We start from the raw sequence: 12,111 nt of genomic DNA on the forward strand, positions 1-12,111 counted from the left end.
CAGCAGGCACTGAAGCTCCAATGCATATCGGGTGTTGAGGTGTTTATTGAACTTGAAGTAGAGGCTTCGGAAAATGATCCACTGTAGTAATTCTTTATGTCATGAGGTCTGACACCTGCTGATATTCCTGATGACTTCGCCTTGTATTCCGTCCTATGAGGCTAATGACTCCATCTTTTCCAATCTTGTGATTGCAATCTGGAAAAATAATCCCTCCGGATTAGATTTCTGGAAACCTGCTTAAAAAACAAAAAAAACCCCACATGAAATGTAAAGTGATAAGCAGGAATGACTGGGATTAAATCCTGACGGCCCCCTCAGCATCGCTCCACGGCCGCTGTGTCTGTGCGGTGGGCTGGTCCTCGCAGAGGCTGAAGCTGACATCACGGAAAAGACCCGTCTCTGTACAGTAGAGCTTAATATAAACCACAAGAGCTGAGAAAGACTTAGAGAAACACACAGCAGCCTCACGGAGAGGACTTCACCCATCTGCTGCAGCCCCTGACACCCAATCCCACTGCTCGGACTCTGCTAAGACTTTGCTGCAGATCAAACTTTTACCGGTAAGTTTTCTATAATGTGAAGAAGCCAATAGTTTACATTATCTATACGGGATACAAATGTATCTACAGGCGGTCTCCTACTTAAGAACACCCAATTTACAGATGACCCCTAGTTACAAACGGAGCTCTGGATATTGGTAATTACTGTACTTTAGCCTTAGGCTATAATAATCAGCTATAACAGTTATCACAGGTGTCTGTAATGAAGCTTTATTGTTAATCCTGGTTCTTATGACAATCCAACATTTTTAAAATCACTAATTGTCACAGGGACCAAAAAAATTTGGCTTGGGTTACAATGATAAAATATACAGTTCCGACTTACATACAAATTCAACTTAAGAACCTATATTGTACGTAACCTGGGGACTGCCTGAAGAATTCTATAAAACAACAAAAGGGCAGAATAATTTCAAATATTAACAATTTGTGTTAATTTTTTAATGCAATTTAGCAAGAGATGTAGCAGAGCTGAATTTGACATTGCAGATTAATAATAATAATAATAATAATAATAATTCTAATCGTTATTTACATAGCACCATCATATTCCGTAGCGTTTTACAGATTTACCTTCTGTCTGCAGATACCTAAGATAGCAGGTTTTATTGTATCTTGAACCGAATGACTACATCAGCTCCGCTTCATTTATGATACTTTGTATAATTTTGGAATAATTTCCTCTGGTTTGGAGAAAATTGCAAAAGTTGCAGAATGTAAACATTCACTGTGTGTAATATTGTAAAAGTTACAACTTACTCTTGAATACTCTTGGATACTTGCTCACCTCTGCTTTATCAGATTACTATTGCACGGTGTAAACTATAGAAATAGCTGAGCTGAGTTTGTCGTTTTGCAAAACTATTGCGTTGTTTAACATGTGCGTAAACCTAAACGACATCATATTGACTCATAAATAGTAACATGCACCAATAACGCAGCCCAAAACGATTAAAGGGAATCTACTACCAGGATGAAGGATTGTAAACCAAGCGCCTGACATGCTGGCAGGATCCGCTCTTCTTTTAGCTTTTTATTCACTTGTTTTAAATGAAGATTTCTACATTATGCAAATGAGCTTGAGGGGCTCCACGCTCCAAAGCTGTTAACTGACCCTGGAGCCCCTCAGGCTCATTTACATAATTTAGAAATATTTTTTTTTTAAACAAGGGCATGAGAAGCTAAAAGAAGAGCAGATCCTGCCAGAAGGGACACACACCAGTATGTAGGTGTGCCTTGTTTACAATCCTTCATCCTGGTGGTAGATGCCCTTTAAATAACAAAATCAGCACTGCTACCTCTGAAGAGTATTGTAATAATTTGTAATAATGAACTTTTAAGGGCTCCTTAAATATTGGAGTATTGAGATTGTATGTATCCGTTACATATAGAGAATAAACTGATATGTATAACCTACCTCTCAATCAGTAATATATATCAGGGCTGGTGATCTGACTAAACATGGTAGTAGAACGAGGAGATGCACATCCAATAGGTGCACATCTCAGGGCATGTTTAGACAATCACGACTAACCTGTATGGCTGCGATGATTTGTTGTATTAACAAACTTTGAATTTATGAACTTTTTCCATGCGCCTCTAGTGGACATATTGTGCAATTGCACTCAATGACTGCAAGTCTGGTACAAGGGGCTGAGGGACTTGCAGTAAGTAGAGAGCTGCAGACCATTCTGAAAAATTCTGTTGCTTATGATCCCTGTCAATTATATTCATATTTTTAAAAAGCTAAATGAGTCCTTGTGCCATGTTAGCCAGTGACTAAAGGACATCTACCACCAGGATGAAGGATTGTAAACCAAGCACACTGACATACTGGTGTGTCCACCTTATGGCAGGATCTGCTCTACTTTTAGATTTAAAACCTAAAATAAGGTTTTAAAAATTATGCAAATGAGGGGCTCCAATTCAATAGGTGTCAATGAAACCTGGAGCCCCTCAGGCTCATTTGCATAATTTTTAAAACCTTTATTTCTAAAAAAAAAAAAAAAACAAGGGCATAAGAAGCTAAAAGAAGACCAGATCCTGCCAGAGGGGGCACACACCATTATGTCAGTGTGCTTGGTTTACAATCCTTCATCCTGGTGGTAGATGTCATTTAAATAGATGAAAGTTGAGAGTCCTCAGTTGTTGATACCTTTCATCGGCTATCTAGAGACTTCCAGGCACTCCTGATGAAGAGACCTAAGTAGTCTGGAAAGCTTGCAGCAACTAACATCATCCTTTTTCGTTAGCCGATAAAAGATATCAACACCCGAGGACTCAACTTTCACATACATACGGTATATTTAGGTTGTGGTGTAAAAAAATGTAAAAAAAAATGACACAATTCAAATTGTTATTCTCATATCTTTCCATAGGAGGACGCAATGACACTCAACGTGACCATGCGGCGCAGCAGCACAGCTGTGCAGAACCAGCAACGCTGGAGCATCCCGGCCGACGGAAGGAACCTGCATGCCCAAAAAAATCCAAATGTCCACCTAAACCGAAACTACACCATAAACCATGCAGTGAGGCCGGATGAGTACTACAGACGCAGCTGGTCCTCCGACTCATCAGACTCCGTCATCTCCTCGGAATCTGGCAATACTTATTACCGCGTGGTCCTCATCGGAGAGCACGGTGTTGGCAAGTCTACCCTGGCCAGTATATTCGCCGGTGTGCCCGATACTTTGGATAGTGACGTGCTGGGGGGTAAGTTTTTATGATATTGCTTGTTTACTAATATATTGTAGAGTCGAAACGCGTGGGTCTGCTATACCCTATCTCATGTATGCTGTATTTTAAAAAAACTCAATACAGGAAAAACTTTTTATATAGGCATTGGACACTACGTTGCCCGTTTAGGTATTTGGTTGTTGATAATATATTGATGCAGATTTATCCTAAAAGTCAGAATGCTCCCCTTTAAAATATTCATGAGCACTGGTAAAATGAAAGCTGAGCTGTGATTGGTTGCCATGGGCCACTAAGAATATTCTGACTCTGAGACAGCTTGATAAATCTGCCCCATTGTATGACATAGAGTTACAGGCAGTCCCCGGGTTACGTACAAGATAGGTTCCATCGGTTTGTTCTTAAGAAGAATTTGTATGTAAGTCGAAACTGTATATTTTATTTTATTTTGTAATTCCAGATAAAAAAATTTTTTTGGCCCCAGTAACAATTGTAGTTCAAAATTTTTTTGCTGTAATGGGACCAAGGATTATCAATAAAGCTTCATTACAGACACCTTACAGCTGATCATTGCAGCCTGTGACTATAGTAACATCCAGAGAGGTCACCAGAGGTCACAGTGGGCAGAAGGGTCCGTCTGTAACTAGGGGTCATCTGTAAGGCAGGTGTCCTTAAGTAGGGAACCGCCTGTATATCATTGGAAAGAAACATTTGGGGCAGTGATGTCACTGCATTCAACATGAAGGTATTTTATGTGATCCCATAAGACGACTGCCTGTCTTATCTCCAGGGAGGAGATCTTAAAGGGATCCTGTCACCAGACTTTACCACATTAAACTACCAGCCACCTCAGGCAAGCTATACTCCTTTCTAGAATTCCCTTTTTTATGTGAAATCTCATCCATTTATTTATAAAAAAAATCCCCGCTATAGTCATGTGCCAATGAGCAGAAAAGAGTCATATTTTGGCTGAGATGAGTCAAGTTCAGAGGCTGCAGGTGGTGTGTCACTTCAGACGCCCCCTTATCTACCTAGATACATGGTGTCATATTAAAGAGAAGAATCTCATCTTTCAGGTCGGATCAGGGTTGTGGTTCTGGGAGCTACAGAACCATCCAATGTCAATTAGACAGTCTAGTAAAATATGACAAAATTAGTTTTTCAGATACTATTGACATAATGCAAAGACTCTATTTATAATAATTGATATTGTACCATTAAATAGCAGAGGTTATTCAGCTACATTGCAGCTATTCCTACTGACCATCCCCATACATGTGCACTCTCTGACGCTTGGCTGAGTGTGCATAAGTACTTAACAGGACGAGCGGAGTTGTATGCTGTAAAACACCATGATATCTTCTGTGAGAGCATACGAACAGGCATGTTGAAATTCAACATGCCCGATCTTTCCTTCCCTCAATGCCAGGGGAGAGTTTTCACACCTTTAGAGACATAAGATAGATGTCCTTTTATAATTGAGGTATATACTTTTGATGGTCCTATTGTGTATTGTAGCCTAAATAGAGTGTGTTTGCTTTATTTCTGTAAGCTTCCCCCTTATGATAAGATGACCAAAACGTGTCCTGGTGCAATGGATGAGTGTTCAACTCCCATAGCGCCACCACAGGGAGAATGAAGTATTACACCTGGAGCTGCTCAGTCCTCCAGACATGTTGAGACTCTTTGGGACCCCCCCCTATTACTTTCCAAAAAATTTAGGAGAGATTTATGACACCAAAAATAAGGGCTGTCTTTGTTGCCCACAGCAACCAGTCACAGCGCAGCTTTTATTCTGCATTCTGCTCCCGAGAAATGAAAGCTGTGCTGTGATTGGTTTCAAAGAGCAAGAAGTAGAATCTCATGTTTCAGGTCGGATTTGGGTTGTGGTGAGCTGCTGTGAGCTACCATCATCTTTTAGACACTTTAGGGGAGATGTAACAGAAGTGTCTGAGAACATAACTCATTGGGGGTCATTTACTAAGGGCCCGAATCGCTCTTTTTCGTCGGGTTTCCCGAAAATTAGCGTTTTCCACTGAATTGCCCCGGGTTTTTGGCGCACGCGATCGGATTGTGGTGCATCGGCGCCGGCATGCATGCAACGGAAATCGGGGGGCGTGGCCGTCGGAAAACCCGACGGATTCAGAAAAACCGCAGTATTTAAAAAAAAAATGTGTCGCTTGACACGCATTTACCTGCACCCAGGATAGGATGGTGAACTCCGGCGAACTCTGGCGGACCTCGGCGCAGCAGCGACACCTGGTGGACATCGAGCGCACGACCTTAGTGAATCGCTGGAAGACCCGAATCCTCGACGGAGAACGCGCCGCTGGATCGCGACAGGACCGGGTAAGTAAATCTGCCCCATTGTCTAGTTGCTTATGAGAACCAATCAGAACTCAGCTTTCATTTTCCCGTATTAGTTTATAATATGAAAGCTGAGCTCTTATTGGTTATCATGAGAGACAGTTTTGCTCTCAGAAACTTCTGACAAATCTCCCCCATAATTTTCTCCAACTAAAAAAATTGCCAATTATCTACAGCAATGTGGTTCTGTATGACGAAGCAAGTCATGGCCTCCCCCCTCCTCCTTCCCAGTGTGGATGGAAAGAGATCTGTCTCACTTATGTCCTCTAGAAATGTGTTTAGAGGAATCTTTCCACTTTGCCATACACATAACAATTTATGTCTGCAAAGACAATCGTTTTCCATCCAGGCCCAGACGTCACCTGTTTACATTAAAAGGGGCATAAAGGGCAAAAGTTTAGGGTCTATGGGGGGAGGGCATGAAACAGGAATTTAAAAAAACAAAACAAAGGGAGAATCCATATATATCCTAAAATAGGTAGAAGAAAGTGTCTGTTTTCCCTGGATTGACCCTTCTTTCCCTAACGATCCTTAGTTCCTTGCTCGGGGGGAATATCCACAACATAAAGCTGGCACTGATGGGGTTAACAGTACGTTGCGCTCTGTGAGCAAGTATTTTCCATTACTGAACAAATCTGGAGTTTATCACCCTCCACAGTAGGAGACATTTGCAAATCTTCATCAGGATATTTTATTCCATGTGCTGGATTAATTTCTAGAAGATGTGGAAAATATGTTTTCCATCTCATGGGAGATTTTCCAGCCGGGGTGATATAGAAGCATTAAAAAAATATAGGTGGCCTTGGAAAAACGTCACAAGTCACATCCAAAGATCTGGTGGTTTTACGGAATTACTTAAAGCCAATGATATCTCTCTAGTGTTTGTGACGGACACTACAACTGCCAGCTAGACCCAGATTATGACTATGTAAATTGGGAGCCCCTTAGTAAAGAACATTGGGGCACATTTACTTACCCGGTCCTGTCGCGATCCCACGGTGCTTGTCCGATGAGGAATCGGGTCTGCCGTGATTCACGTAGCTCGTGCGCCCGAGTTCCTGCATCCGTCGCTTCTGCGGCATGGTCCGCCGGAGTTCCCCTGCTTCTTCCCGGTGCCTGTAAGTGCTTGTCTTGCGAGACAATTCTAAATGTTAAATCCCGCACGCTGTCCGAACCGTTGGGTTGTCCGACGGCCTGCCCCCGATTTCTGTCGCGTGCAAGCCGGCGCCGATGCGCCAAAATCCTGGGAAAATCGTTGGGAAACCCGACGAAAATGCGTCCGACGGACCCTTTGTAAATGAGCCCCAATGTGTCCACCTCATGGCCCATAATATTGTGACTAGAAGGTCCTGGTGGTCTTATATCCCTCTCTTTGTATCTGGGAACAACTTGCCATTAGCCTTGGTTGATACCAATGAGGTTCCTTTGGAGAGTCCTTCAAATGCTGTAACCAGGGTTTCACTGTCCCTACACAGTTCAAGATAAGGACACATAGTTATGGGCCCCTTTAAGGTCCAACAGAAGACAATTTGGAGGTGACTGGAGCCATCAGCTGACACTGTTTATTATATGATAATTTGCATATATTCTGGATGTCTATATTTTGTTAATATTGAATTCTACATAGAGGTCCTTTATGGGTGGAGGGTAGGCCCTCAGCATCATCACTTCTGGTAGTAACATGGTATTCCTGCCTGAGACTCTTACCACCCAATAACAAATGGAATGGGACCATCCATTGCCCAATTTCTTCAAGGATTAAGCAGTAGTCCATGGTATATTCACCTTCTGTTGGGCAAGAAGTCTATGAAGGACACCCTTCTGGATAGGATGATCTTCTTGAAGAAGAGCTGCAGTGTACTTAGTATCAGACTGGGGTTCATGGGTTCCCCAGATAAAATTATTATGGGAGCCTAATCTCCATCATCCCCTAGGAAATAAATCTCACCAGCCTTGAGGTTGGCTATCTTCTGCTGTATTGGTAGAATCTAGTATTGGGTTGGAGGATAGTCCCACAAAGGTTCCTCTGGAATGTAAAGATGATCGTAAACCCATTACAGTAGCTCAAAGGTTCTTGGTCATCTTCAAAAACTAGTGGTCTTTTTGGAGGCTTTATTGTACTACCATAGATTAGGGATCTGGTGCCTAAGGTAAATCCCCTCAACCACATAGGAAGACAGTAATATCTTACTTTATTAATGTTATGCAATGGTTGGTGATTTTACAATCGCATTAGAGACAACGACTTCTGAATCATGAGAAATGTGAGAAAACTTTCATTATTAGTAACATGAGGATATTTCTGTTCATTTTTGTCTTAAAGAGAACACATATGAGAGAACATTGATGGTGGATGGAGAAAGTGCAACGCTGATCCTGATCGACATGTGGGAGAATAAGGTATCAGCTTGTCAAATATATCATTTTTCCAAAGATAACCCCTTTCCCTATTGCATATTAGGGCAGATGGTTACTAAAGGGGGATTCACATCGACAGCTAAAAGGCAGAATAAAGGTCTACTCAGATCATTACTCCTTTACTATTCAATAGTAAAACATATACTGGTAGGGTTTATACAGAAAGTCCAGACCTTTTGAGGGCGCAGCCAATAATAGTGTTTGCTGATTGGTGAACTATATGGTAAATTTACCAAAACTCCGGGACTCTGGACCTTGAACCTGGTTTCAAGACCCTTAAGGGGACTATAAATTGTCCTTCCACTACTTTACACAAGTTGGTGGCTGGGTATATTAGAGCCTCTGTTGGTTGCTATAAGCAATTCCTTATATAAGCCTCACCCAGACATCTGTATCCTCCTGCTAAGTAATCATATCTGAATCTAAAGAAACTCTATCCTTTATAGATATAGTCCTCTTAGCACTATAGTCATCAATGGAGAAACCTAAAATAAGATCACCACTAACCCTCTGACCTTTGCCTTGTTTGTAGAGTCAGGACAACTGGATCCAGGATCACTGCATGCAAGTTGGAGATGCTTACCTAATCGTTTACTCGATCACAGATAGAGCCAGCTTTGAAAAGGCCTCAGAGCTTCGTATACAGCTGCGCCGGGCACGCCAGAATGAAGATATTCCTATTATACTTGTGGGAAACAAGAGTGACCTGGTTCGATGCCGGGAGGTCTCCATATCAGGTATGGTAACAACTGCTGCTTACATTACGTGGTCCTGATGGTTTAGGGCAGTGATGGCGAACCTTTTAGAGATTGAGTGCCCAAAATGAGACCCAAAAAACACTAGCTTTTCCCAAAGTGCCAACACGGCAATTTAGGCAGTAACAAACTTATTGCTACCAGAATTTTGGAGCTCCAATCCGACCCTGTCCACACCTTTTCACTCTTCGGACAGGACCAATCAGCACAGGATGGGTCACTTTAAAATAGCAGGGCACTACTTGGACTGCCTAAGACTGCAGGAAGATGCCATGTCTGGCAAACTCTGTGCATGGGAGACAGCCCATGTGCCCACAGAGAGGCCTTCGAGTGCCATTTCTGGCACCAGTGCCATAGGTTCGCCACCACTGGTTTAGGGTGTGACAATAGGGACAAGGGAATCAAGAATTGGTGGGTAGTCGGTCAAAGTGCCACCACCATCAGGTTTTGAAGACCTTCAGAAATAGATTCTTAACGTGACCCAAATTCCATTGTCCATCATGGAAAAAGTTTATATATTTATGTGTTGATGGATTGTATCCGGTCTGTATATTATTTCATACTTCTTCCGTTCACCATTAGATCATCTATAAATTATTATTTTTTTTTAAGTGGTTAATTAAAGACCCTTATCAATTAGGTCAGTTCCTTACCCCAGTCGGATATTTCTGACGATGACTGACGTCTCATGTTCTCTTATTTCAGAGGGAAGGGCCTGCGCTGTGGTCTTCGACTGCAAATTCATTGAGACCTCGGCGGCTGTTCAGCACAACGTTAAGGAATTGTTTGAAGGGATTGTGAGACAGGTACGTCTAAGGAGGGACAGTAAGGAGAAGAACGAAAAGAGGTTGGCCTTTCAGAAAAGAAGGGAAAGCATCCCGAAGAAAGCCAGAAGATTCTGGGGGAAGATCGTAGCCAAGAAAAACAAAAACATGGCCTTCAAGCTCAAGTCCAAATCTTGCCACGACCTTTCCGTACTATAGACCCCGCGGACTCTTACTACTCACAGACTATGTTCTCTTGATGGACGTCACTTGGCTATTTTGGGAACCATTAGCAATCTATATTAGATTGAATGTCTCCACAATTTTATTGTGTTTTCCATAGCCGTGATGATATTTTTGAATTTTTTTACGAGACGGACTTTGTTTTTTAATTCCTCATATTTATATGCAATAAGGCCCCATGTGCCTGGTTTATTCTTGTCTATACTACTTGGTCGGTTTTGGCTTTATATTGTCTTTTTAGCTCAGTATGAATGGTCGTAGACAGTAGTCACCACCCTTTGGATCTCGAGCTTTCATAAAACTACAACCACCAGCATGCCCTGACAGCCACCAGGCATCATAATAATTGTGCTTTACAACAGTGGGAGAGCCATGTCTACTCATCTACGATAACATTTACAAATCCTTTATCCTACGTTGTATGCGTGCCAGCAATATAAGAAGGCGTAGTATTGTTATTATGATGCGGAGGTATGAGATTGTAGCTCATGCTTTCAACAATAGACTCATTGTTAGTAGATATTTCAAGATGACTGATGCATTGTGGGTACAGAAAAGGTTTAAGTGTGCATTATACGATACCAGCTTGATACTATGTACCAGGCAATACATATACATTGACTTCTATTTATGATGTTCGAGGCCTAATACACAACTTTTTATCAGTTTTAAAAGATCAAGTCGTAATGCCTGAGAGTTCAGTAGGAAATTCGAAACTTGGTTTTGCAATTTTTTGCATATTTTTGGTAACCAATTGCCCATTATTTCCCTGCCAGGGATAAAATATCCTAATATGTCCCATATTTAATATGATTTATGATTAATTTATCAAGTTATTCTTCGTTACTTCTCATAAATAGCTACATGACAACTGACTACGAATATAGTGCTCATATGGGAGGGGGTCACACAAAATTTTGGTGGGTTGTATAAGACTAGAAGAAAGGGACTTTTTTTTCGTCAGACACAGCCCATGTCTGGTATTGCAGCTGCCCCATTACGGGTACATGCTCCAGTCTCCAAATAATAGATGACTATAGTAACGTTAGCTCTATTGGTCTACTTTGGAGGACACGTAAGAAGGAAATTAGACAACTAGGAAAAACTTTTGGAGTTCATTGTGCAACATAAGACATATTATCAATATATCCAAGCTACATAGTCACCTCTAAATAGAAGTGTCCCCTGCTGAATCATATGAACCCATTAGTCTATCAGAATCTGGAGAATCATCTGATATCTTCGTAGGCCTCTGCACAATCTACAGTAGAAGGAATGATCCAGGATGTATAAAGCCAACATAATAAAAGTACAGAATCATCAATTTCATCTAAAGAAGCCATTTGTTTCGGAGTGATGGACTATGTATAGTTCCCCTATGCAAAATGGATGGTCAGATGAAAAAGAGAAGTAACACTGTAGAAAACATTTTTTGGGGGGATAATTGTGCATATTTTTGTACAAAGTGCCTTACGCCACGACAGGACCTCCAACCAAAGAATATATTATAGCGTTTTTATTTTTGGACAGATCGCATTGGAATATTTTTAGATTATTAAGTATCTCTACAGGTAACCGTCTCGATAAAGGTTCTGTCACTTAGCAACTTACTGTAAATTCTGAGCATTGTTACAAAAATATCGTTACAGTCTGCAGGGTTGCTATGTGATTATTCATTACTCGTCATAGGCGTCCCCCTGCGGCGCCTCTTTCATCAGTCGTATAATTGCAGCAATGGCGTAAAGTAATCACCTCGTCAGCACCGGCACTACATAAAACCTATTCAATTCTGTGAAATCCATCCCATGTTTGCCTTTTCATTGACATCTCTTACCTTATGTGGCCAGAAAGGTTCATTGTAAGAAGTCGCTTCGTCTTCGTTCCCATTATATCCTCCATCATAACTCCTACTGCAATCTTCACATTGGCTTGTACAGAAAGTATGTATTTATTTTGTAGGGTTTTTTTTTTTCTTATGACTCTTTTTGTTCATGTTTTTTTTAAGAAAATGATTTTTTTTTTACAATGTACTTTATGATAGAAAATGAAGAAATAAAAGATGGTTTTCATCATGTTTAAGAGGTTTTTTAATAATCTTTCCTTATCATAAAAGTCAAAAACTATGTAAATTTGTTTGTACGTAAGAGTGACATCACATTGGGCAACATAAAAATCATTGCCAACAATCAAAAAGGATACATATACATTTACGATCAAAATCCATCATGATAAACCAGGGACATTACTCATAGATCCAGGCAACGTGACTGTGGTAATCTTCTTATATTTGTTATCCATGGCCTC

General features: G+C 41.1%; 1 protein-coding gene across 1 annotated transcript; it reads left to right on the forward strand.

The window, feature by feature from the left end:
• The first annotated feature begins 339 nt into the window (after nt 1–339).
• GEM (GTP binding protein overexpressed in skeletal muscle) lies at nt 340–11,823 on the forward strand. Its single transcript, XM_072151432.1, has 5 exons — nt 340–563; nt 2,942–3,278; nt 7,951–8,027; nt 8,578–8,782; nt 9,506–11,823. Exons 2-5 carry the CDS (start codon nt 2,951–2,953, stop codon nt 9,781–9,783), a joined length of 888 nt encoding a protein of 295 aa, XP_072007533.1. The 5' UTR covers nt 340–563; nt 2,942–2,950; the 3' UTR covers nt 9,784–11,823.
• Nucleotides 11,824–12,111: the final 288 nt, after the last annotated feature.

The sequence above is a fragment of the Engystomops pustulosus genome, chromosome 5, assembly GCF_040894005.1.
Source record: "Engystomops pustulosus chromosome 5, aEngPut4.maternal, whole genome shotgun sequence".
Classification (NCBI taxonomy): Eukaryota; Metazoa; Chordata; class Amphibia; order Anura; family Leptodactylidae; genus Engystomops; species Engystomops pustulosus.

Bases quoted from the DNA above. Each gene is read 5' to 3' on its own strand.
- GEM (XM_072151432.1), top strand. From the start codon at position 2,951: ATGACACTCAACGTGACCATGCGGCGCAGCAGCACAGCTGTGCAGAAC. The intron at 3,279-7,950 runs GTAAGTTTTTAT...TTTGTCTTAAAG, and splicing joins GGATAGTGACGTGCTGGGGG to AGAACACATATGAGAGAACA. The intron at 8,028-8,577 runs GTATCAGCTTGT...CCTTGTTTGTAG, and splicing joins TCGACATGTGGGAGAATAAG to AGTCAGGACAACTGGATCCA.